General features: G+C 51.7%; 1 protein-coding gene across 1 annotated transcript; it reads right to left on the bottom strand.

The window, feature by feature from the left end:
* On the bottom strand, positions 1–27,367 carry LOC128828453 (adhesion G protein-coupled receptor E3-like). The gene is made up of 15 exons (XM_054013152.1): positions 26,287–27,367; positions 24,068–24,144; positions 23,387–23,476; positions 22,613–22,787; positions 21,518–21,637; positions 11,883–12,082; positions 10,333–10,503; positions 6,588–6,782; positions 5,476–5,711; positions 4,727–4,793; positions 3,272–3,363; positions 1,351–1,519; positions 1,136–1,240; positions 822–882; positions 1–330 (listed from the first exon to the last, which is right to left on the bottom strand). Exons 1-15 carry the CDS (start codon positions 27,365–27,367, stop codon positions 296–298), a joined length of 2,874 nt encoding a protein of 957 aa, XP_053869127.1. The 3' UTR covers positions 1–295.
* Positions 27,368–27,408: the final 41 nt, after the last annotated feature.

The following is a 27,408-nucleotide window of genomic DNA, read 5'->3' as shown; positions in this document are numbered from 1 at the left end:
TTGCAAATTGGCCCCCTGCAACCCGCATGGTGTGCTTTCCCCAGGAAATAACTGCTCTCTGACCTGGGATCTGGCCCTTTAAATGTGGGCGAGACACCCAGCTACAACCATAGGGTGGCCTTTGAATTCAGTAGACGTTGTGGATTTGGATCAGAGAGAGGATTTGGTCCAATCCTGCTTCCCCTTCCAGGTTTTGTATGTAGTTGCGATGAAGAATGGCAGCTGAAGCACCTGCCCCACTGGCACAGCAAAGCCGGCTGTATGATAAACATTGCTGGTTGGAGAGGTGATTGTTTCACAGAGATGAAGTGGAGGGCTCTCCGCAATTCACTGCCAGCAAAACAAATATACATTGAGTGTCAATCCCATGGGAAAACTCCAGTCAACTTCAATGGGATCAGGACTGGGTCCTCATTCAGGAATAGTACAGACTCTGCAAAATTCAGCCAGCCTCCACTGAAGTGACATCACGTGCAGGAAAATAATTAAACAAGCGTAGACAAAGCCCACTCCCTTCCCCCACCCATGCACAGGTAAGCCATAAAGTAGCAGTCAATAGAGGCTGCTCTAAATAAACCAGAAATATCCACTTCCAGACAAAGATTGTGGCCTCTCGTGCTGGGACTGGAGCAGGGAGGTTTTTCCAGACATAAGGCTCCACTATTCCTTCCAGACAAAGCTTCTGGATTCTTTCCCAGTAGAGGTTACAGAGCCAGAGGAAATTCCATGCAGAGCTAACTCTTTGTTGGGGATTGCCCATCTGCACTGACAAGATTTCCACCCAGGTTTTGATTTGCAAGCTTCCACAATTGGATAATTACCTGAATGTGTGTCAAAGCCAACACCTTCCCAGTGCATTCCAGAGTGAGTGATGCATGGAGCCTGCAAAGAAGCAAAGGGAAGCAAACCTGGAGGTGCGCAAGAAAGGAGGAGATCTGTGCTGGGTTCTAGGAGACCTGGGATTCCCCCTTGATTTGGATGAAACTGAATCTCACTAAGACTCCCAATGCCGTTCTCAGATGGATTAAAACAAGCATGTGTCACTCAGAGGACAAGGCACCTCAGGAGCTACAACAGACCCGGATGGATGCGACTTTTGGATGCTGGTATTGGAACAGAATAGAGGATCTCTTACCATCTTGGTGCTGGTAGTGACAGTGGACCCAGACGGACTAAACGTTTGAGTTGTGGGGCTGGGTTTTCTTGTGCTTTTAATCCATCTCCTGTACTCCTCTCTCACCTGGAGAATAAGGGACATGGTCACTACATCATGTAACTAACACCCTCAGACCAGGCCACTGCTAGGCCCGTAAAGTCACTGGGTGGCTGATGATGCACGATGGGCATTACCTGGCGATTGAGGAGACAGTGCACCAGGAAGATGAAGGCTCCCTGCAGGCTGTTGACAATGGTGAATAAATACCCCATGACCATTTTTGCTGAGCCGAATTGGAAGAGACCAAGGCTCCACGTGCAGCCCAGAATGAATAGCTGGGCGATAGCTTTAAAAGTCAGTAGTCTGGATAAAGGCAGACGGAGAGATCCTGTTAGAACGACCCTGTGGTGAGTGACTGAGTCAGGTGGCTCGGGGCAGTGTGGGGGAAAACAGCTGGCACCCGCTTTAGTGTGTCTTAGGGTTACTGTCAAGATGAACACAATGGCAACATATGCCTATGAATCCGAAATACAATATCGTGCCCAACCATCTTCCCACACACACATCTTCCCCTCCTCAATGGATGGCACTTTACCTCGACAGTATCCACAGCCCCAGGGAAAAGAGATGAGTTTCCTCCCTAAGTAGCACATGGCCCAGCTCTGAATATCAGCACAGACTTGCATTTCTCCTTACACAGCTCTAGGCACGTGCAGTAAGTAACACCATGGCTCTCTGAAGCCTCAACATTCTGATCTGGTTCCAAAATCTTTTTCCCCTCTCATGTCTCCATCCAGCACTCCCAGTTGGCAGCCCTGATCTTGTTCCTCCCGAACAAACAGATTTCATAATGAGCTGCTTTAAAGACCATTTGCATGCCACAATCTGAATGTGCCGCAGGACTTACTGCAAGAGCCTCACTGATCTAGCAGTCTCTTCCGTACCATTACTTCCACTGACTTCAGCGGGCTTTGGAACAGACTGCATCTGTCATCTCAATATCCATCCAGGGACCAACATGATGCACATGGCAGAAAAGTATCTCCCATGATGATCCTCTATTGCCGTAGACCTCTCCTCTCTCCTAACCTGACCCTTCAATTCAACCCTGGCTGTGCTGTGTCTAATTTAAGGTCCAATACAGCATACCCTTATTCATGCAAATTGTCCTTATTTTGGCAGATGGTCCCATGGACAACTTTAGGACTCATGAGTAAGGGACTGCTGATGTGACTTGGGGTTTATCAGCTCCTTGGGCAGTGAGACTGTTACTCTCTCATCAAGCAGAAGGTCGCAAGATAACCTGGAAACCCTACAGTGGCATGTGCTCAGCTGTATGGTGGCAGTAATCTGTGTAGAATCCCACAGGAATTCCCATACAGGAGGCTCACTAGACTCTTCTAATACAGGGGTGGGCAAACTATGGCCCATGGGCCAGATCCAGCCCATCAGGGCTGATTGCCACGCCCGTGGTGCGGCAGGCCCTGCACTGCTCCCAGAAGCAGCCGGCACCATGTCCCTGAAGCCCCTGGGGGAAAGGGAGAGCAGAGGTCTCCGCATGCTGCCCTCACCTGCAGGCACTGCCCCCCGCCCCTCTCCCACAGCTCACATTGGCCAGAACAAGGAACCACGTCCAGTGGGAGTACCCGCAGGCGAGGGCAGCGCAGGGTGCCCCCTGCCTCCCCGGGGCTGCAGGGATGTGGTGCCAGCCGCTTCCGGGAGTGGTGCAGGGCCAGGGCAGGCAGGCAGGGAGCCTGCCTGAGCCCTGCTGTGTGCCACTGCCACCCTAGGTAAGTGGCACCGGGCCAGAGCCTGCACCCCAAACCCCTCCTGCACCCCGTACCTCAACCTCCTTCCCTGAGCCCCCTCCCACACTACGCACCCTTCCCTGCACCCCTGCCCTGAGCCCCCTCCCACACTCTGCACTCCCTCCTGCATCCCAACCCTCTGCCCTGAGCCCCTTCCTGCTCAGCACACCCCCTCCCACATCCCGCACCCCAACCCTCTGCCCCAGCCCTACATTCATGGCCCTGCATGCAATTTCCGCACCCAGATGTGGCCCTCAAGACAAAAAGTTTGCCCACCCCTGTTCTGGTAGATTTAGTGCTGTCCTACCTGGTGTCTTTGAGAGTGGACACATCTTCATTAAGGGAGGAGAGTTTGTCTCTCAGGATCCAGAGGGTTACAAGAAAAAATGTTAAATTTATCTGTGGAAACAGCATGAAATATTCCTTGTAAAACATGCCACCCAAGACCAATCTCTCTGGCTGAGGCACGGAACAGTCCTATGGGATCAGACTGCTGCACACCAGTGACTGCTCGTCAAGGTGGGTCACACACCATTCCCTGCCAGACCTTGGTCCCAGGCTGTGTAGGGAACTGTTGGCAGAGGCAGGGCTACAATGCATCAGATGTGATCATACAGCCAGAGGGCCACCTTCTGCTCTGAATCTGAATCTGGAGTGACTCCACTGATTCCAATGGGATCTGCAGTTATTCCAGATTTAGAGCCAAGTGATTTGGCCCAAAGCTTCTAGATCCTGACTATAGAGTATTCCCTTCAATTCTGAGACTGAAATTAATTCTTAACTTGCTGCCTGAGCTGGGGAGGAATCTGCAAGGACATTGCTTTATCTCTTACAACACATGCACCCTTCCATCCTCAAACTCCCCACGCTGCAGCCACCTTCCCTTCTCCCATCACTTGGGTTATTTACCAGCCAGGCCGGACAAGGCAAGGGACAAAACTATCCTCATTCTGGCAGAGGTTCCACTTGCTTCCACAGCAACATTGCATGAGTAATGACATATTATAATTAATCATATTATGGTAGCACCTAGAGGCTCCAACTGAGACTGCACTGGGTTCTGTATTCACACCTAGAAAGGGGCAGCTCCTATCCTGGAGCATTTGTTAGCAAAATAACAGGCAAGACCACAGGCACCGGATTCCCCCGGGCCGCTCAACCTCCCACTGCGCCCAAAGCCCCGCCCCCACCCCTTCTCCAAGCCCCCGCCTCTTCCCACCCCTACCCCAACTCTTCACACCCAGATCCATCCCCTCCCCTCCAGCACCTCCAGCACAACTCAGAACAGCAGACTGCAGCAAGCGGGAGGTGACGGGATGGAGGGGGAGGAGTTAATCGGCATGGCTGCCAGTGGACGGGAGGCATGGGGGGGGGGGGAGATGAGTGGGCGAGCTGGCTGCCAATGTGTGCTGAGCATCTACTATTTTTTTTCGGCAAGACAGACAAAGGGTGGGAGGAGAAACAGAGGTACAGCGAGGGGAAGCTACTTCCCAAGTTAACACAGCAGGCCAGTGGCCAAGTCAGGTCTCCTGACTCACAACCCAGGGCCTGACCCATTCACCCTGACTGACTCCATAGAATGTAGGCTGTTGTGTTAGGAGGAAATCCTGCACTGGCCAAAGAGGGGTGGATGAAATGGGATCTTATAGGACTCTTTCATCTTAAATTCTCTGGGAGATATTCTTCTCTTGGCTCCACTGGAGTCCACAGGGTTGCAGAGGTGAGAGGAGAATGGGGCCCTGTGGTTCTGTGAGGTACCCACCAGGATTATGGCACAGACTGGTCCCAGGAAGCTCCAATGAAAGTGTTTCTCCGGGCTGAGCCAGCAGCTACAGGGAGGGAGGAAGAAGAAGGTGACTTTAATGGGATTACTGCCCTTTTTCAGCCCCGGGGGCAGAGAGTGAGTGTCACAGGGCAGCTGGCTCTCAAAAGCAAGATGGATCTCAGCCTGCCTGTGACATGGCCAACTCCCTTGTGAGCAGCAGGCAAAAAGCCCTTCCCATCTACCTCAGCATCTCCTGCTTTCAACCACCACTTACTCTTCCACCTCCTCAAATGACCCTTTCTGGTGGATGGGCGCAGTATTGATGATGGGCCAGACATGCAGCGGATGGACATTGGCCTCGCTGCACTGAAGGAAGTGGAGCTGCCCTGATTAACACCAGCTGAGGATCTAGCCTGGGATGTCTAGAACATGCCACGCCCTGTTTTAGTGGAGTCGCTCACTTCACAGAGGGGAATCAGGGATTTGCACACAGTAAGAAGGAGCATTTGTTTCCTACCCACCAGCGCCACAAACCCAGCCTGGGAGCTGGGAGTCAAGCTGGGATCTTTCTGATTTGTTCTTCCGCATCATCAGTGGGTGAGGAGTTTAGATGTCTGACAGGTGGGCAACTCAACTACAGTGCTTGGGGCAGCTTAGTGTCACATTCAACTCCCAGGCAGGGTGAGCAGGGAAATGTAAGTTCAAGTCACATCCCAGCTCCCCTTCGGGATGGGCGCTGCACGTACTGTTCATCAGTTCCGTAGCCTTCATGATTCACCGCTGCAGAAATAGCCACCACCAGGGCTGGGAATCCGTAGCCAAACGGGTACATGAATCTCTTCTTGAACCGGCTGGCGCTGGTGTAATTCACGACCTTCAGGTTCCTGACGGTGAGGAAGAGGTGCAGCCCCTCCAGGAACATCCAGGTGAAGCAGGCCAGGAAGAGGTAGTGTAGGAAACCAGCAATTACAGCACACACCACCTGAGGACAGGATGAGAGAGAGCTCTGGGACACTGCTTCTGGGAAGGGAAATACTGAATTTGGAGGTGGGGGGAGGATCACATAGGGCTTTTTATTAACACATCTCTCTAGTTATCATAGAATCATAGAATATCAGGGCTGGAAGGGACCTCAAGAGGTCATCTAGTCCAACCCCCTGCTCAAAGCAGGACCAATTCCCAACTAAATCATCCCAGCCAGGGCTTTGTCAAGCCCGGCCTTAAAAACCTCCAAGGAAGGAGACTCCACCACCTCCCTAGGTAACGCATTCCAGTGCTTCACCACCCTCCTAGTGAAATAGTTATGGCACTCTCCCAGAGACAATACGTTCTTCAGTCTACGGGGGCTTGTCTAAGGGCTAGCTGTCTGGCCCTTTCAATCATTCAGAGTCCAGCCCGGTCCTGATCTCCACTCAGAAAAGAGTTGGATACTGTGAGGAATCCTAGGAAAGGGAGCAGGGACATAAACAAGTTCCCAGTCCTCATAATAGGGAGAGACCTGGAGGGTGTAGGTTCTCTTCTCTATATCTGCTTCAGGGTATAGGTGTCTTGCATCTGCCCATCAGTGAGGGGGCAGAGAGGACAGGCAGGGTACTGTGACTCTGGAAATCGGGGTTCCTTTGTCTGAATGATGAAGGAAGGAGCGCACAAGGGAAAGGGAAGGACTGGTTTCACCCATAGAGATTTCTTTTGGATGGGGAGTAAATAATTATTTCTGCAGGACTAAAGAGCATGGAATAAATGTTACCGTCCAGCTGAGGGTATAAAAAGGTGCTGGGGTGAGGGGAGCTTTAGAAATGCTGACAGAAGATCTGGACACAGCTTAATTTTAAACCAAGAATAAAAGTGGATAAGAGACCTGAATGCTGGTGCGGGTCACTGCAGTGAGGAAGAGCAGGTTGGCCAGGAAGAGGCAGAGGCAGAGCTGCAGGTGGATGGAGGTGCTGACGTTGCAGATGGAGCGGCACAGGAGGAAGGTGAGGATGGCGAGGAGGAGGCACAGCAGGGAGAAGGTCAGTCCCACATAGGTGATGATGGTCAGAGGGTAACTCTCCTGTAACACAGCAAAGGGAAACTCACCAGTGAGCCCTGGGTCACTATATAGTAAATAAAGGGAAGTAAGGACACCCTGGGGAATTACAGACCAGTCAGATTAACTTCTGTACTGGGAAAGATAATGGAGCAGATAATTAAGAAATCAATTTACAAACACCTAGAAGACAATAAGGTGATAAATAACAGTCAGCCTGGATTTGTCAAGAACAAATCATGTCAAGCCAGCCTAATAGCTTTCTTTGACAGGGTAACAAGCCTTGTGGATGGGGGGAAGCGGTAGATGTGGTATATATTGACTTTAGTCAGGGCTAGTTTACACAGGACATGTGACCATGTCACATGATACTGGAATCCATCTTAAATATGGTACTTTCCCATTTAGAAGGAAGGGTGTGGACCCAGAGAGACAAAGGATTCCCGCCTTGTGCCAAAGCTATAAAAGGGGGTGGAGCAGAACAAGGTGGGGTCTCAGTCATGAGAAAGTACCTGCTTTTCACTTAAGATGCCTGCTGGAACTAACAAGGACTGTACTGGGGAAAGAATTGGCCCCAGATGAGGAAGGAGCCTAGTCTGTGAAAGAAGCTTATTAGAACATCTCTGAGGGTGAGATTTTACCCTTAAACAGTTTCTTAATGTATTAGGCTTAGACTTATGTGTTTTGTTTTATTTTGCTTGTTAACTTACTTTGTTCTGTGTGTTATGACTTGGAACCACTTAAATCCTACTTTTTATACTTAATAAAATCACTTTTGTTTATTGCTAAAGCCAGAATAAGTGATTCATACCTGGGGGAGCGAACAGCTGTGCATATCTATCTATCAGTGTTATAGAGAGCAAACAATTTATGAGTTTACCCTGGATAAGTTTTATACAGAGTAAAACGGATTTATTTGGGGTTTGGATCCCGTTGGGACTGGGTGTCTGGGTGATGGAGATAGGTGACCTGCTGAGTGGTTTTCTGTTAAAGACTGCAGCTTTGGGGGCGTGGTTCAGACCCTAAGTCCATGTTGCCGCAGGTTAGCATGTCTGGCTCAACAAGGCAGGGTTCTGGAGTCCCAAGCTGGCAGGGAAAACGGTCTCAGAGGTAATCTCAGCAATTCAGGTGACAGTCCCAAGGGGGTCTCTGTGATTGAACCCATCACAGCACGGCACTGGCGCATTCAGCTCTGTAAATATGGTCCCTGCCTAAGGACACTGCAGCGCCTGCTGGGTATGTGGGAGCCAATCCGCTATTACCTGCTGTCATGGGCAGTGGATGATGCTAGCCCCCCAGCCCACCTCTTCTGCCTGTGGCCCCACCCATACTCCACCCCTGCTCTGCCCCAGGCCCTGCCCCCACTCTGTCCAGGCATCGCCCCTCCCCACTGTCTCCCTCCTCTCTTCCCTCCCCCTCCCTGCTCACCTCCTTCCAGCCAATCCTGAACCCAAATGAAGCTAATGACATTAGAAAGAAATTGCAGAAGAGTATTTTTTTTTTTCAAAAGAAAATGGAGCATGTTTTCCACTGCATACCAGAAGGTGAAGACTGGACATGCAGACGGTACCTAATTAAAAGCACTACATTTAGGAATAAAAAAATGTCAGTCACAGGTATTTTGATGTACCCTGAAGTTTGTCAGAGATTTATTTGCAAAAACTTTGTAGTAAGGGCAGTCAGCTGTCCTGCTGAATACAACATTAAATATTATGGAATACGTGATGCAGCTCTTCTCTGTTTTGCATTTTCTTAATCAGTATTTCTAAGCTGATTTTATATTTTAAATGTACTCTTAAGCTTCATAAAGCAACCATTCCAGATTACTACATACACCTCTACCCTGATATAACGCGGTCCTCGGGAGCCAAAAATCCCTACCGCGTTATAGGTGAAACCCCGTTATATCGGGGTAGCGGCGGCAGGGCTCCAGCGGTGATTTAAAGGACCATGGGCTTCCCACAGCAGCCGGAGCCCCAGGCCCTTTAAAGCGCTGCCCGAGCCCCACTGCCAGAGCCCCGGGGTTACCACGCTATATGAGAACCCATGTTAGATCGGGTCACATTATATCGGGGTAGAGGTGTATTTAACTCACTGAAACAAAGACATTAGTTTCAGTTAATCAGTCACAGAGGTTTAGTGTGTTCATAACAATGTTCATTGCTTTTAGAAAAAGGGAACATTACTTTACTTTGTGTGATCTTCGTAACAACAGACATGAAATTTCACCAACTTTAAAAAATATGTTTCCAAAGATTTTAGGCATAACAAAGGATTTTATATCTTACTAAGGTACTGATTTTGCTGGAGGGTTCTCTTAAAACTAGTTCATCAAATAGTCAGAAGTAAAGAAAGGGAAACTCGTTTGTCCAGCTATCTGGAAGGAAAGGGGTGTTGTCCCTTTAAGGGCGAGCCTCTCTTCAACGGGGGGGGGGGCGGGTGATGGGAGAAAGAGATGGACAGAAAGGACCGGAAGACTTTGGAAGCAAGTTTTTTGTATTATAGTAATTAAAATTAAAATGTGTATTTTAGATAAGAGTGGTCTTTTGAAGGATGTATTTAAAAAACTATACGTCTGAAGATCCAAGCATTTAAGGCTAAAGATGAACACTCAGACTGTGGATCTAAAAATCTATGCAAGGATTTTTTATAGATGTGATTTTATAATCGTCAGCAACTTTCTAATGAAATATTTTAAAGCAAATTTTAAACTAAGGTCCTGTAGACTAACATGTTCTGAGTAAATATTACAGTAATGCACAACGGTTTCTGTCAGTAAACTCAGAAACTGACAGTATATACCTAGGGGGTGGCAAATGCCTGTTAAATGGCTCTTTAACAGTTTCAATGTTGTGCTAATAGGTCTGGCAGGCTGGAGACTTTTTCACTTTTAAGTTACTAGATCCCCTCTGAAGTAAGAGTCACCAGGCTGCAGCAGCCAGCTGTGGGAGCCTGCAGGAAAGGTCAGAACAGGGACAGGAAGAGGTGCGGGGTGGACACTAGGACCCCAAATTTTCAGGTACCCTACACTGCCGCCTATGCAGCTGCATATGCGTAAGGACAGCTCTGAGTGGATCACAAGCTAAATATGGGTCAACAATGTAACGCTGTTGCAAAAAAAGCAAACATCATTCTGGGACGTATTAGCAGCAGTATTGTAAGCAAGACATGGGAAGTAATTCTTCCACTCTACTCTGTGCAGATTAGGCCTCAACTGGAGTATTGTGTCCAGTTCTGGGCACCATATTTCAGGAAAGATGTGGACAAATTGGAGAAGGTCCAGAGAAGAGCAACACAAATGATTAACGCTCTAGAAAACATGATCACCAGTTTTGGGGGAATCTGCTCTCCTTTTTACAGCCTATCCTGGCCTTGGCATTGTCAGTGTGGGCTACTCTAGGCACCTCAGATCACAATCCCAGCCCAGCCCCCTTGACCCTGACCCATTCTGTATGGCCACAGATTATACCCTGAGGTTCCTACTCAGCGTTCATTCAGGCAAAATTCCCACTGATTTTGCCCAGATCAGAAGCTCAGAGTCCAGCCCTTTGATCTGAGTCTCACAGTGAGATACCTCCACTCCGGTGAGACTCATAAGGAGTGCAAAGCTGGAGAGATGGTCACAGCTGCAGATGGTGTGAGTGCTGTTTGTGTCGAGAACAGTGCAGCCATCCTCAGCCCAGGTGCCATTCCCAGCAATGAATTTCCAGTGAACGCAGAGAGGCGTGTCATTCTCTTTCTTTGCCTGGAAACAAAAACACCCCATCATCATCCTCCTCACTGGATCATGGGGAGAACACTGTTTCTTTTGTCACACATCTCTAATAGACAGTAATAAACCTGAAGTCACCAAGGGCTTCATGGCTCTCATTGTGCTGTATGTAACAGCCATTTGGGACTTCCCATTGGCAGTGGAAATACAAGTGAGATCCTCCAGCTCCAATAGCTCAAGCCCCTGACCCCAGAGCTAAAGTGGTAATTCCCTTAACTCTGAACACTGTAGGGTCTATGACACACTATTGTGCAGGCTCCACTCCCAGCCCCAGCCCCTTGCAGCTCCATTCCCAGCCCAGGCTGGGGGCAGGGGAGGGGCTCGGAGCGGAGTTGCACCTGGCCATGGGCTTAGTTGCTGGCCCCCACCACAGCCTAGCTGTTGCTCCACTCCCGCCCCCAGCCTCAGCCCCCGGCCATGGCTCTGGCCCTGCTCCCAGCCCCACCCCCAGCTGTTGCCCAAGCCTCAGCCCCCTTATCCAGCAGCATATTATCGCCTAGGCCAACAAAGCCTAGGCCTAGGGCGGCAAATTTGCAGGGGCGGCAAATTTGCTCGCACCCCCTCCCCAACTCTGCCCCTTTCCCAAATCCCCGGCCCGCCTCCTCCCCCAGGCGTGCCATACTTCCCTTCTTCCACCTCCATCCCAGGCTTGCCGCCCAAAAGTGCTGGGAGAGAGGGAGAAGCGAGTAGCGGCACGCTCGGAGGAGGCGGAGCAGAGGTGAGCTGGGGCCCGCGGGCGCGGGGACTAACCCGAGGGGGCCAGGAACCGCTCCCCGCCCCAGCTCACCTCTGCTCCACCACCGCCATCCCCCGAGCACGCCACAACTCCCCTTCTCCCTGCTCCCACCCAGGCTTGCCGCGGGGGAGCGGAGGTGAGCTGGCGCGGAGGGATGGGGGGGGGGTCAATTTTTTGAGGGCCTAGGGGCGGCAAATTTGTTAATCCGCCACTGCCCTTACCCCTGTCTATATCCTTCCCCATCCCCCCGAGCCACGGCCCTGCTCCCAGCCCTGGCTCAGGGGGAGGGGCATGAACGGGTTGGGAGGTGCGACCCTCAAAAGTTTGGGGACCACTGCTATAGGGAAATGCCTTCCAATTATTCCTGCTCTAAGGGGTGAGCCAGACAGTTGTTACTCCTGAGCATTTTACATGATGAATCATAATCCAATCAGGCCTGGTGCGAACCCTATGTAACGTCCTCCCCAGAACAGCCCCCGTGTCAGGACTGAAGAAGCTCCCTCTCTTTCTCAGATAACTGTTTCTCAGTCCAGAAAGGCAACACAACTCAAATGCCCTGCAGGAGATGCACCTTTTAAGTGACCAACTGGAGCAAAGTAAAAGGATCTACACTCACCTGTCTATGGCTCAGGGTGAAGTTCACAGGTTTGGAGAGGTTCATGGGCCTCCCATCTCCGACAGCCCCACTCACCACCCTGGAATTCAGGTGAAAATTCCTCAATTTCTCATCAGCCATTAGATCTCCCTCGTTGAGAAATCTCTTGTTCATGATGGAGTCCAGGGTGGAGTAAGAAATAAAAGCAACAGCCCCAGAATCTGAAAACATGAAATGATGCTTCATCATAGAGCCAGGGACACTGAGACAAAGAAAGAGCAAGCCAGGTGCCAAAGGTCACAGTGAGTCTGGGGCAGAGCTGGGAACAGAATCTAGCACTCCTGGCTAGCAGTTTGAGCTTTAACCACTTGAATATGTTGCCTCCTCCCTCTTCTTCCACAGAAGCGCTTCTGTGTTGGAAACATCTGGCATACACTATGGGAGTGTGATTCCTACAGTGCACTAATGTACATTCAAGCACACTAGAGAACCTTTAGTGCATACTAGTAGGGTCCTAGAAGGGTTCAGCTGGGTTCGTCCCTCTCTGGGGCAGCAGGGAACCCAACCATCTCGCTACATCCGTCGGTTATCTCGGGGGAACTAGCCTGGCCACGGGGTTTCATGCTGCGGCAACAGTAGAGACCAACAAATAGCTCTATTCCGCAGCCCCAGGCCATAGTTCAGGGCGGGGCAGTCAAGTCTCTTTGGCTCAGGCCTTTATGCAGGGGCTGAGCAAACAGTTTAATATTAACAGGCCCAGGCCTTGGATCAGAGCGGGGCAACAAACAGTCAGTAGCTCAGACCCTCAGGCGGGGGCAGAGCAAACAGGTTGAACAGCAAACCCCAGGCTCCTGGATCTGTGCAGCCAGGGAGAGGGGGATATGGCCACCCGTGAGGTGGGTGGCAGGGGGGACGCAGGCCCACCTACTCCACTGAGTCCCAGCCAGGGGCCCTAGCAGCGGCTGAAGACCCACTGCTGTATCAGTGGGGATCCTGACCGCAACACACTAACATCGACTCTGGGTGTGCTGCACCCAGACTCAGGTCGGCTGCCCCCGGGCTACTTCCTATCTCCCCCTCTAGAGGTACCTGCATCTGGACGGCATCCTCCACAGAATCAAGCACCATGGGCTCCTCAGGGTACTCAGCAAGCGGTAGACTTGGTAGCTCCTCTCGGTAGCTTGCTGTACGCAGGCTTAACAGCATCCCTGGGGTCTGGTCGGCATCAGGCCTCGGCTGGTCTGGTCAGTCCTCGGGTCGGTCACAGACTGCAGGAGTCTCCTCATTGGCTTCTCTGGCGTCCGGGGCTCTGGTGAGCTCTAGGGTGAGGCTTTTGTACTTCCTGTCCTGCACCCTGACCTCTGTGGGGCAGGCGCAAGCTCCATTGGATCTGCCCACTTTGACGTCCGCAGGGGCTCGTCCCTCTCCAGGGCGGCGGGGAACCAGACTGCCTCGCTACACACACACACACACCCCTCAAGTCTGGCTTCTGCTTGTCGGGGCCAGACTCTTCCATACCTCCCAGGCAGGACAGGAAATCAGCATTAGCATGGTCCTTGCCTGCCCTATGGCGAACCGTAAAGGCATTGGGCTATAGCACCAGATACCAATGATGTATTCTCATATTATGATCTTTCATTCAGGCCAGCCACTGGAGCGCAGCGTGATCGGTGATCAGTGTGAACGGGACTCCGAGGACATAGTAACGCAAGGTATCACAAGCCCACTATACCTCAAGGGCTTCCTTCTCCACTACCGCATAGTTCTTTTCCCAGGGAAACAACTTCCATCTAATGTATAAGACGGAGTGTTCTTCCCCATCCACTTCTTGGAATAGGACGGCCCCAAATCCTACCTCCGAGGCGTCTGTCTGGAGGATGAACTCCCAGTTGAAATTGGGGCTATATAGGACCGGTTCATGGCAGAGACTTTCTTTGAGTGTCTGGAATATGTCATCGCACTCTCGGGTCCAAATTACCTGCCGGGGGCTATCCTTGGTCAAAAGCCTGGTCAAGGGGGCTGCGATCGACGCGAATTGGGGAATAAACCGCCGATAATAGCTGGCAAGTCCCAGGAACTGGCGCATCTGGTGCTTTGTAGTGGGTGGTGGGCAGGTTGCAATGGCCTGAACTTTTCCCACGAGGGGCTTCACTTGTCCTTTCCCAATGGTATACCCTAGATAGGTAGTCTTTTGCCAGCCAATGCGACATTTCTTTGGATTGGCCGTTAACCATGCTGCCCGCAGGGATCTCAGGACCGCCGCTACCCGCTCTGGGTGGTCCTCCCACTGGTGGCTGTAAACAACCACATCATCAAGGTAGACGGCAGCATAGTCTTGGTGGGGTTGGAGGAGGCGATCCATCAGCCGTTGAAACGTTGCCGGGGTCCCATGGAGGCCAAAGGGCATCCGAGTAAACTGATACAGGCCTGTGAGGGTGGCAAAGGCGGTCTTTTCCTTGGAGGCTGGATCGAGGGAGATCTGCCAGTATCCCTTGCTCAGATCAAGGGTGGTGATAAAGCAGGCCTCTCCTAACTGGCCCAGCAGTTCATCTATCCAGGGCATCGGATATGCATTGAACTTTGAGATAGCATTGTCACGTCGGAAGTCGATGCAGAACCGTTGTGTGCCATCTGGCTTAGGTACCAGTACTACCAGGCTGCGCCATTTGCTCTGCGATGGTTCGATGACTCCCAGGTCCAACATGGCCTGTACTTCTTCTTCAGCTAACTGACGCATGTGATGTGGCAAGAGCCTGGTCGCCCCCCGGATCACCACCCCAGGCTCCATCTGAATAGTAAAAAGAACAGGAGTATTTGTGGCACCTTAGAGACTAACAAATTTATTTAGCATAAGCTTTCGTGGGCTACAGCTAAGTTTAAACCTATGGAAGATCACCGATGGATTGTAGTTTCCTCAGGAAGTCAGTGGTGTCTAGAAGATAGCTGGGAGTGCTGGTAGCGTAGGGCCTGAGGAGAGAGTCCACATAGCCAGACAATCCTGCTGTTAAGGTGCCAATGCTTAAGATGATGGGGCGTCCAGGATTTCCAGGTTTATGGATCTTGGGTAGCAAATAGAATACACCTGGTTGGGGTTCTAGGCATGTGTCTGTACAAATTTGTTCCTGTGCTTTCGCAAGGAGTTTCTTGAGCAGATGGTGTAGTTTCTTTTGGTAATCATCAGTGGGATTAGAGGATAATGGCCTGTAGAATGTGGAGTTAGAGAGCTGCCTAGCAGCCTCTTGTTCATATTCCAACTTATTCGTGATGACGACAGCACCTCCTTTGTCAGCCTTTTTTATTATGATGTCAGAGTTGTTCCTGAGGCTGTGGATGGCGTTGTGTTCAGCACGGCTTAGGTTATGGGGCAAGTGATGCTGCTTTTCCACAATTTCATCCCTGCTCCAGAAAACACCATCCTGGCCACTATGGATGTAGAATCCCTCTACACCAACATTCCACACAAAGATGGACTACAAGCCATCAGGAATAGCATCCCCGATAATATCACGGCTAACCTGGTGGCTGAACTTTGTGACTCTGTCCTCACTCACAACTATTTCACATTTGGGGACAATATATACTTTCAAGTCAGCGGCACTGCTATGGGTACCCGCATGGCACCACAGTATACCAACATCTTTATGGCTGACTTAGAACAACGCTTCCTTAGCTCTCGTCCCCTAACGCCCCTACTCTACTTGCGTTACATTGATGATATCTTCATCATCTGGACCCATGGAAAAGAAGCCCTCGAGGAATTCCACCATGATTTTAACAATTTCCATCCCACCATCAACCTCAGCCTAAACCAATCCACGCAAGCGGTCCATTTCCTAGACACTACTATGCTAATAAGCGATGGTCACATAAACACCACCCTATACCGGCAACCCACTTACCCCTATATTTACCTACATGCCTCCAGCTTCCATCCAGGACACACCACACGATCCATTGTCTACAGCCAAGCTCTAAGATATAACCGCATTTGCTCCAATCCCTCAGACAGAGATAAATACCTACAAGATCTCTAACAAGCATTCTTAAAACTACAAAACCCACTTGCTGAAGTGAAAAAACAGATTGACAGAGCCAGAAGAGTACCCAGAAGCCACCTACTACAGGACAGGCCCAACAAAGAAAATAACAGAACGCCACTAGCCGTCACCTTCAGCCCCCAACTAAAACCTCTCCAGCACATCATCAAAAATCTACAACCTATCCTGAAAGATGATCCCTCATTCTCACAGATCTTGGGAGACAGACCAGGCCTCGCTTATAGACAGCCTCCCAACCTGAAGCAAATACTCACCAGCAACCGCAAACCATACAACATAAACACTAACCCAGGAACCAATCCTTGCAACAAAGCCAGATGCCAGTTCTGTCCACATATCTATTCAAGTGACACCATCATAGGACCTAACCACATCAGCCACACCATCATGGGTCGTTCACCTGCACATCTACCAACGTGATATATGCTATCATGTGCCAGCAATGCCCCTCTGCCATGTACATTGGCCAAACCGGACAGTTTCTATGCAAAAGAATAAATGGACACAAATTTGACATCAGGAATCATAACATTCAAAAACCAGTGGGAGAACACTTCAACCTCTCTAACCACTCAGTGACAGACTTGAAGGTGACAATTTTGCAACAAAGAAACTTCAAAAACAGACTCCAAAGAGAGACTGCTGAACTTGAATTAATATGCAAATTGGATACAATTAACTTAGGTTTAAACAGAGACTGGGAATGGTTGGGTCATTACACTAATTGAATCTTTTTCCCCATGTTAAGTTCTCCTCACACCTTCTATGGGTCATCTCGATTATCACTTCAAAGGTTTTTTTTCTTCTGCTGCTGATAGCTCATCTCAATTGATTGGCCTCTTATAGTTGGTATGCGTACTTCAACCTTTTCATGTTCTCTGTATGTATAAATATCTTCTGTCTGTTTGTTCCATTCTATGCATCCGAAGAAGTGAGCTGTAGCCCACGAACGCTTATGCTGAAATAAATTTGTTAGTCTCTAAGGTGCCACAAGTACTCCTGTTCTTTTTGCGGATACAGACTAACACGGCTGCTACTTTGAAACTATCTGAATAGTGTGATGGAAAAGGGTTGTGTATCCCGGTTGGGCTGTGAAAGTTTGCGGGAATGCCTGTAGAAGGCATTGGGTCTGCTTAAGTTGCTCCTCAGTCAGTGTCTTCCCAAGCTGGGGTCCTGCAGGGTCCTCTGTATGTGTTACGTGGGAGCCCAGCTCGGGCTCCGGTGAGTAAGGGTTAATTAAGAGTCTGTCTCACTCCCGCCAGGGTTTGAGAAGGTTGACATGGTACTGTTGAATTTTCTTGCGCCGGTCAGGCTGGTTGATCTCATACATGACAGGCCCGACCTTTCGGACCACCTCATAAGGCCCTTGCCAGCGGGCCAGTAACTTCGACTCACTTGAGGACAGGAGAAGTAAAACCCGATCATCAGGTTGGAAGTCACAGGTCCGTGCATACCGGTTGTAGGTCTGGGCCTGAGCTCCTTGGGCGGCCTTCAAATTTTTCCAAGCCAGGGCCCCAGCCTGAGTGAGGTGTTCCTGGAGCTGGAGTACATATTTCAAGAGGCCCTGGGTTGGCGACGAGGCTTGCTCCCATGTCTCCCGCATCAGGTCCAGCAACCCCCGCGGGTGGCAGCCATATAACAGCTCAAAGGGGGAAACTTTGTAGAGGACTGGGGCACCTCCTGGATTGCCAGGAGCAGAGGTGGGAGTAATTGGTCCCATCGGCGGAGGTCTTCCAGGGAGAACTTGCGTAATATGTCCTTCAGGGTCCGGTTAAACCGTTCGACCAAACCGTCGGTTTGTGGATGGTAGACCGAGGTGCGCAATTGCTTGATCCCCAGGAGCTCACACACCTGTCGCAACAGCCAGGAGGTAAAGTTGGTGCCCTGGTCTGTGAGAATCTCCCGGGACAGGCCTACGCGATCAAAGACCTACACGAGTTCACCCGCGATTGTGCGGGCCATGATGCTCCAGAGGGGCACTGCCTCTGGGAAATGGGTAGCATAATCCACCATGACCAATACATACTGAAACCCGGCGATGCTTTTTGGGAGGGTGCCCACCACGTCCATGGCCACATGCTCGAACGGGATTTCGACTAAGGGCATGGGGACCAGGGGGGCCTTGGGGGTCTGCGGGGGAGCAGCCAACTGGCATTCCGGACAGAACTTACAGTAGTTCTTCACATCCTGGTATATGCCAGGCCAGAAGAAGCGCATCAATATTCAGGCCACAGTCATCTCGTGGCCCAAGTGTCCGGCCGCCAGGACTTCGTGGGCTAGTTTCATTACTTCCCGCCGGTGGCATCAGAGCACGAGTAGTTGGGTCTGGAACTCCCCTGTGCGCGAGTCCCGCTCAACCCAATAGAGGTGCTCCTGCTGCAGTTCAAAGTGTGGCCACTGCGTCGCCCGTTGTGGATCAATGATGGCGCCATCGATGGCGGCCAGCTGCTTGTGTGCGTGCCTGAGGGTGGAATCAGCCCTTTGGTCATGGCAAAAATCTGTGTGAAGCGGGGGTTCACCAATAGCTTCCGGAGGGGCATCCCCTGGGTCGTTGTGGTCGGGTGCCTCCCCTCTTCTGCCCGGGCCTCAGGGGGGCCTCCTTCCAGTATTGGGGTGACCATGGGGCTTTCCCCAGCATTGGAGCGGAGGACTTCTGGGAACTCTGGCCAGTCCTGCCCCAGGATCACTGGGTACATGAGTCTAGGGGCCAGACCGACCACCATCGATGGTTAGCCGCACTTGGGCACTGGGGTAGGGTTATATATCCCGGTGAATACACTGTAACCGGATCATCCCCAGGTGGGGATTGGTCTGGAAGCCTAGGCTTTGGCGAATCAGTGTCTGGCCGCAGCCTGAATCAATTAGGGTCAAGGTTGGGTAATCCCCGACAACCACTGGCACCGTAATCTTGGTGGCAGTCGGCATCAGGCACGGGCTTCTCCCGTGCAGACCTGGCCAAAGCTGCACTCCATCTCGGTGCAGTCCAGTTGTAAATGGCCATATTTCCCGCAGGAGAAACAGGGTCCAAGGTCCGAGCGTCCAGGATCCCCACCGGTCCCCAGGGAGGGCTCCGGTTGGTCCCTCAGGGAACTGGTCGAGGTGCTGGGACCTGTCACACAGGGACCTTGGCCAGTTGGGGTCGGGGCTCCAGGCCCCGTGAGGGAATTCATGGTTCGATCTGGGTGGTCACCCTTTTCTCTGAGTTAGGGCGCTCCGACCCTGGTGCGGCAGCTCAGATAGTCAGACCCACCGGTGTTTTTGCGGCGAGGAAATCCTCCATCAGGGTGATGGCAGCGGCTAGCATCGCAGGCCGATGGCGGAGGACCCAGGCCCTTCCTCACGGCAGGAGAATATGGATGAATTGCTCCAGCACAATTTGTTTAGTGAGTTCATCCAGGGTTCACCTTTCAGGCTGCAGCCACCACCTGCATGCTTTCCTCAGCCCCTGAGCTATCAGCCGGGGTCGGGCACCTGTAGGATAGACCAGGCTCCGGAACCGCTGTCGGAAAGTTTCTGGACTCACATCTAAGGCATCTAAAATTTCCGCCTTTACCTGAGCATAGTCCCGTGCTGCATCCGTGGACAAGCCCCGATAAACTTGGTCTTGGGCCCAGCCAGCAACTAACGCTACCCGTTCAAACGTCACCAGAAAGGCCTCTGGGTTGTCATCAGGGCTCATCTTTGTCAGCCAGATGGGATGGGCGCCACTGGGTTGTCCAGTGGGCCCCGCTGACTGGGGCTCTGCTGGACAGGGAAGCAGTGTTGCCAATTGCTGAAGGCATTGTTGCTGGTGGTCCCGATTCTGTTGCCCCAGTTCTAGAATCAGCTGCTGCCGTTGTGTCTCGAGCTGCTGGACCAGCTGCTGCTGGAGCTGGACAGCTGTCTGCTGTTGAAGCTGGGCGGCCTGCTGCTGCTGTTCGCTTTTGGCTAAAAACTTAATAAGCTTTTCCATGTCCATGGTTGCCTGGGCGCTTCTCCTCAGATTCCTTCTCACAGGGATCAGGGGATCGCTGCCCGCATTCTCCAACATGTGTACAAGGGTTCGGCCGGGTTAGGCCCTCTCCGGGGCAGCAGGGAACCCAACCGCCTCGCTAAATCTGTCGGTTATCTCGGGGGAACTAGCCTGGCTGTGGGGTTTCATGCCACGGCAACAGTAGAGACCAACAAATAGCTCTATTCCGCAGCCCCAGGCCCTAGTTCAGGGCGGGGCAGTCAAGTCTCTTTGGCTCAGGCCCTTAGGCAGGGGCTGAGCAAACAGTTTACACAGGCCCTAGCCCTGAGTCAGGGCGGGGCAGTAGAGAGTCTATGGCTCAGGCCTTTATGCAGGGGCTGAGCAAACAGGTTCAACCGCAAACCCCAGGTTCCTGGCTCTGCGCAGCCAGGGAGAGGGGGAGACGGCCACCCGCAAGGTGGGTGGCAGGAGGGACGCAAGCCCGCCCACTCCACTGTGTCCCAGCCCAGGGCCCTAGCAGCGGCCGAAGACCCGCTGCTGTATCAGTGGGGATCCTGACTGCAACACACTGACATCGGCTCTGGGTGTGCTGCACCCAGACTTGGGTCGGCTGCCCCCGGGCTACTTCCTATCTCCCCCTCTAGAGGTACCTGCATCTGGACGGCATCCTCCACAGAATCAAGCACCATGGGCTCCTCAGGGTACTCGGCGAATGGTAGGCTTGGCAGCTTCTTTCAGTAGCTTGCCGCAGGCAGGCTTAAAAGCGTCCTGGGGTCTGGTCAGCATCAGGCCTCAGCTGGTCAGGCCAGTCCTCGGGTTGGTCGCAGACTGCAGGAGTCTCCGCACTGGGAGCTAGGCCACAGGCGTCTGGCTTCTCCGGTGGCCGGGGTTCTAGTGAGCTCTGGGGTGGGGCTTTTGTACTTCTTGTCCTGCGCCCTGACCTCTGGGGGGTGGGTGTAAGCTCCACTGGCTCCGCTCACTTTGGCGTCCGGAGGGACTCCTCCCTCTCCGGGGCAGCGGGGAACCAGACCGCCTCGCTACAAGGGTCTATATGGACCAATTAATGCACAGTACATTAGTGCTCTTTAGAAATCATACCCCCATACTGCACATTATCCAGCTAGGTAGACAGCCCTAGGTGAAAGGCACCAAGGTGAAGCCATCGTTTTTCTTGGTTAGGAGAGGCAGAAGGGTTGGTTAATGAGGAGCTTTCCCTGGTGATAAAGAATTAAGAACCAGTCCCAGTTAGGTCATACTGGCCTGAAAATTGGAGTAAAATCAGTAAATATTATCCTGATTCCATTCCAGGAAGTCACACATGTCAACCTGGGGCCTAGCTGGGCTCATCATCAGGACATCATGTGTTGGGCCAATGGATCTCTGATCTTTCCATTCTCTGGACCAATTCATATGCCTATCAAAGCTTCTCTCTCCTCCCTGCCCCTCCCATTGCTCGGTTTTCATGCTGCGGGACAACCAGGAATGAAGGGCTCTGCAGAGCTCAATGGCCTGAGAAACACTGGCTCAGCCAACAAGGTCCACACTAGTGCCAGAATAACAGAGGCAAGGAAGCAAACCAACCTGGGGCGAGAGGAAGGGGAGAACTAGGGCTGGGGTTTGGTGCCTGGGAAGGACCAGGATGGTACCTTCTGTGGGTCCTGGGGTGACAGTATCGCAGTGAATGTCCATTGTCTGCTCCTGAGCTCTCAGCTTGAAGACCTTATCACAGGGACCTGCAGCCGGGACAATGAGGAGCGTCTCGATAGCTGGGGAGGGAAATGGCAAAGCCTCTTGCTGCAAGGGCAAGGCAGGTTTGGAGCTCCACTCTCTCGGAATCCCCTCCCCCCCCCCCCGCCCTCGCTGTTTCTGTTCACCTCCATTTCTCTGTGTTTTCCTGAGCCCCTCTGGCTGACCTCCTATGATCCATCATCCGTGTGTCCCCATGAAGATGCCACTGTGCCAAGAGGCAGAAGGCAACTTCTCCCTGCTGCCTCACCTCTGCGCTTTAGCAGGGGAAGCAGCAGGAAGGGGTTTTGCTGGGGCAGGGAGTGAAAGGAGGACGCAATGGCAGCTGCCTGTGGCGACAGGAGATTGGCATTGCTTTTAAAACCCTCTCAGGCAGCTGCCATTGCTGCAAAGCCCCAGGGCTGGGTTTATGGCTGGCGGGTAGCATAGGCCGGGGAAGGCTGTGCCTCCCCAAACAGCCTGGCATGGCCCCGCCCATGCTCCGCCCCCTGGTCCCCTCCTGCCTGCTTCCAATTCCCTTCCCTCTCTTCTGTGGCTGAGAGACTGAGGCAGGCAGGCTGGGGCTGGTGCTGAAAAGGCCCAGGGCTGGGGGTGCTGGGGCCAGGGCCATGCTGCGTCACGCTGCCTGCTTTTCTGCCCGGCGCTGGAGTTGGGGACGATCCGGCTGCCCGGTGCTCCAGGGCTGGGGGGCACTACTGCTGTACTGCCCGTCTGGCGCGCTGGGGTAGTGCGGCGGTGGGGGGACAGGGTCTTCTGGGCTCCAGTGGAAGAGAGGGGGTGGAAGGGGAGGGGCAGGGCCTTGGGCAGAGAGTGTGGGGCTGGGGGCTAGTCTCTCTCAATGGTTAGCCTCTCTCAATGGCTCGTTTATCTGCCGCCCATGGCTGGGTTATAAACTCTGAGAGGGGGCAGCGAGACTGCAGTGGTGTTCTGCATTGAGAAGAGTGTAAGTCCCTATCTCACAGCCGCCACAAGGCAATGCCTCCCATCCTTCTCACCCATAGACTCTGTTGTCACAGTCTGGTTCCCATTCTTCAAAGCAGCCGTCAGTGCAGCCAATTCCACAATCTGCAGGACGAACGTCACGGCAGAGTCCACCTCCCTCTTCCTGTCATTCCCACCAGCACTGAGAGTGGCGCCATTCAGGAGGGAACCAAAGGGGTGAGCAAAATCCTGGGATTGGGAAAGGAAACACCCTGAGAAGAGGGAGGATTTCAGTGGTTCATGAGCCACATTCTTCAGACTCCCAGGGGAACAGTGACCATCTTAGGGACAAATGGGTTCATAGTGACCTTCCCCACCCAGAGGGACTGCAGCATTCTCAAAGAGGGAGCCCTCAGGGGGTTAGACTAGATGACCTCCTGAGGTCCCTTCCAACCCTGATATTCTATGATTCTATGATTTACAGAGCGAGTGAGGCTACTGAGGCTTGCTCAGGACTGCACAGTAAGCTAATTCCAGGGTAGGGCTAATACCCTGTGTCATTCACTTCTCATCCCTGGTCTCTTCAGTGTATGTGCCAGAGAACATTGCAACAAATCAGCAGGCGTCTAGGTTCTCTCTGTGTTGCCCCCAGAAGCAATCTGGATCTTCCTAGGACCAGTGGGGACAGAACCCAGATCCCCTGCCACTTAAGCTAGAGAGCATGCACATGCGCACACACACCCCTTTTCTGAAGAGCAGCTACAATTCCCCCAAAGTGAGACTGCTATTCCAGTGCTCAGGGCATTTGGCCATAGAGCGCCCACAAACATAGGGGCAGAACCTCTGACCTGCAGCGATACTGTTTTATTCTGGGCACACATGGTCTCCAAATTCACTAAGGTTGAATTCATGAAGGAGCACAATTCACTGTTGTTGCCCTGCAGAACAATCAGAGGAAATGGGTCATTTCTGAAAGCATGGAAATACCACCCAAAATTAAGGTTAATGGTTCTGCAGAGTGATGTTGCTTTGACCTATGGCTGGCTGGGTGTCCCACTGAATGCTACAGATTACGACATGTTAAGGCAAAGTGTGGTGAAGCCCACAGATACGCTGATATTTCACATAGTATTGAAGCTTTCATGCATATTAATGAATTTCTCCTTCTCTTCCTCACAGGCGTTTTGTAAGGATTATTATCCTCCTTCTACATGTGGGGAACCAATGCACAGAGAGACTGAGCAAATGGCCCAAAGTCACACAGTGAGTCTGGGGCAGAGATGGGAACCAAACTCTTACTTCCTGTATCTCTGGCTGGTGCCTTAACTGCAGAACTCTGATGGGGGTGTCGTCACACACCTAAGCATGATACTGCGGTCGAGTTTTCAGAAGCACTTTGTGTTGGACTGATTCTGCTCCCACTGCACTCAGTGGTAAACCCTGGATAAGCTGAGAATTCTCAGGCTCAAAGTTCTCTGTGTCCTCTTTGTGAAAATCCTCAAAAACCCAAATAAACCCCTTCCACGTACCTTCAGAAAGAAATCTTTGCACATCTCCAACTGCTCTTGTATCTGTGGAGTCTCAGTCAGGGATTTAAAGGGAACATCTAGCAACAGAAAGAGAGGCAGGACAATTACATCAGGTCAACATCTGCAGGGCTAAGGTTTTCAAAAGTGTCTCGTGATTTGAGACATCTTAAAAGGGCCCTGACTTTCAAAAGTGCTGAGCACTCACCCTCTGAAAATCAGGCCCCTTTAAGGTCTCAGGTTAGGCAACCAAAATCACAGGGCAATTTTGAAAATCTTGGCCTAAGTGACACAGCTAAGGCCCCACACACAGGGACTCCCGGACAGAGCTGGGAATGGAAGCTTGATCACTTGAGTCCTAGCCTAGCATTTTAGCCACAAGGGCCGTCCTTTCTTCCTACCAGAATACAAAGTTGATGATCTACCTAAACCCAGCAGGTGCTGTCTCCCTTTAACTCCATTGATCCCTTAAGCCCTGTCAATCTGACAACTTTCAACTGAGCCTGTAATCAGTCAGCAATACATTCGGCCCTAAAAGCCTGGTGTGTGTCCACACATCACCTGGTTAATACTCACTTAAGCTTTGTCTGTGTAGCTCATTGATCAGTGTGTGTTATGTGTCCTCGAGGGGCTGGTCCACCGAGGGTCTGGTTCTGCTACAGCTCCTAGCTATGGGAATTTGTCCCTTAGCTCAAACAGTAGTGGGTCATGCAGTTACAAGGTCCTGGCTTTGATCCTTGGAGATAACCAACATGACTTGTTCTTACACCGATACTTGAGAAGTTTCCCTTCCCCAGAAGTGTTCTAACCCTGCTATTGTACTTCTAAAAGGCCTGAGTCTCATCAAGGTATGTCTGCACTAGACATGCTAAAGTGGCGCAGCCGCAGCTGTAGTGTAGACACTGACTACAGTGGTGGAAGGGTTCTTCCATTGCTGTGGTAAATCCACCTCTGAGAGCTGGTAGCTAGGACAAGACAAGAATTCTTCTGTTGACCTAGTGTTGCCTATGCTGAGGCTTAGGCTGGCTTATGATTGACTGAAGTTTCAGGTATTGAGCAGGCCTCAGTTACACTAAAAGCCTTATGTTGCTCTGGCCTGGAAAAGGTGGTTAAACTGGGTGTAAATGGCTCCTAAGAATGTTCCCTGTGGAGGGACCCTCCACAGCTCGTGTGGAACTGGTAGAAGGGCCTTTACGTGATCTTGGCTTCATATGCAAGGCAGATCAAGGATGTGGTCAGAATGCGCCACATGCTTCAGCTACTTCCTGGTTTTCAGGGACCATGGGAAGCAGAGGGTAAATTACAGCATCCCTGCATGGTCCCAGAATGCATAGAGCACAAAGGTGGCTTAAAGCTACCTTTTCCTCCATCCTTTCTATTCCCTGCCACAAGCACAGGAGTGGCATAAGTAAGAATCAGGCACAAAATTCTCTTGGGTACCCAGAGGGCATTACAACCAGATGTAGGAGGAAAAGTGCAACAGTTCTTAAACCAATTCAGAACAGCTGGTGAGCATCTGCCTACAGGGCCACCCAGAGGATTCAGGGGGCCTGGGGCAAAGTGGGGGAGCTGCAGCGCTTGTACTCACCCGGCGGCGGTCGGCTCTTCAGTCGCTCCGCATCTTCGGTAGCACTGAAGGCCCTGCCGCCACCGAATGCCGCCGAAGATCCGGACCGCCGCCTGGACAGGGCTCGCAGGGCCCCTGCGGGGCTCGAGGCCTGGGGCAAATTGCCCCACTCCCCCCCCCCCCACATCTGGGCGGCCCTGTCTGGCTAACTGCATGAGCTGGGCTGAAACTAGTTTGGTGCTGCTCACACCCCTGAGAGACTTAGTTAAGGCGTCCTGAGCCCAGTGTCGACACCACTAGGTTGACAGAAAAATTCTTCCGTCAATCTAGATACCACCTCTCAGCAGGTGGATTAATTATAGTGATAGAAAAACCCCTTCCATCGCTGTACCAAGTGTCTACATTACAGTTGTACAGAGGCACAGCTGCGGCACTGTCACTGCTGTGGTATCACATAGCCTAAGTAACTGTGGCTAGTGGTGGCCTAGGATGCCGTGCTGGGCCAAATTCTCAGCTGGTGTAACTCAATGGAGCTCCATCAAAATCAACACACTTTACACCAGGCCCATGGTTGCCTCCCTGGTTGTGACACTGTTTTCTTTGCAGCATGGGCACAATCTATGGTCAAAATCAATTTAAAACCCATGCTACTCACTCTTCCTGCAGGAACCCGGAATCCCATAGCTGTCCATGGCGGCAGTGCCAACACTCAGGAGCGCAAATGGAGAGCTGGGATGTTCCACAGCATGGGATCTGTTGGCAGGTACAAGCGGATGTTCCACAGCATGGGATCTGTTGGCAGGTTCAAGCGTATGAATGCTCCAAACGAATTCAGTGCCAGGGACTCGGTTCCACACCACATCCCTTACAGGCTGATTGTCTAGGATTATGGCGCCAGTCTCTGCTGTATTGGCCACCATCAAGGCAAAGTTTTTGAAGCCCTGCTGGGCATTTATAGAATACATCCGGCAGTAACTGGCAACATCTGGAACATTCATCAGGAAGGCGTGGGAGGAATTAGGGAGAGGTGCACCCACGCTGTAGAACACCACCTGGATGCCCACATTAGCAGAGATGTAGACTGGGATCCAGGGCTTGACAGGACGCTGGAGTACACTGCCTCCTGCTAGAGTAACAGTCTCTGCCTGTTCCCCTAGTTGATACGACACAGTTGTGCTCTGGGAAGCAGTGATGTAGACTATTTCATCTACTTTCTGCCATGGTAAGGGAGGAATGATGTATGTTGTTCCCCAGCTGCAAACTGGTAGGAGCTGCTCAAAGACATGGTTGCATTTTGTGTTATTACAAAAACACCCCTGGCCAACCAAGACAACCACTGGCTTTTCTGAGACAATCCTGGTGCCAGACAGATCTCCTATGCCTTGAAACTGGATGCCTTGGAAAGCGCAGAGGTTAATTGTCAGTGTGGAGCCAGTGGAGTTGTCCTGTGTTAGGTAATGTAACTTGCCTTTCACATGGACCGTCACAAGGTTGCGGTCTTCGTATGTCATAACAGAGAACTCTGGGTAACTATCTAAGGATTCTGTAGGGGGAGTAACTATGTAGTGTTCATTTCCCAAGCTGGAGACAGGATACAGCACAGTGGTCTCAGGGTTCACATCTTTGTTGCTGACAGACACTACTGAGATATCTTTGTCAGCCTTGACTAGGACCACATTGGAGAAATTGGTAGTGCCTTTAATTCCCACTGACTCTGGTAGGCTGACCCGCTCCATCTCTCCCTGATTTACCATAATCTTCTCCTCAAACCTTCCCC

The sequence above is a fragment of the Malaclemys terrapin genome, chromosome 23 (genome assembly GCF_027887155.1).
Source record: "Malaclemys terrapin pileata isolate rMalTer1 chromosome 23, rMalTer1.hap1, whole genome shotgun sequence".
In the NCBI taxonomy this organism is placed as follows: Eukaryota; Metazoa; Chordata; order Testudines; family Emydidae; genus Malaclemys; species Malaclemys terrapin.
This window is presented reverse-complemented; position numbering and strand designations above follow the sequence as displayed.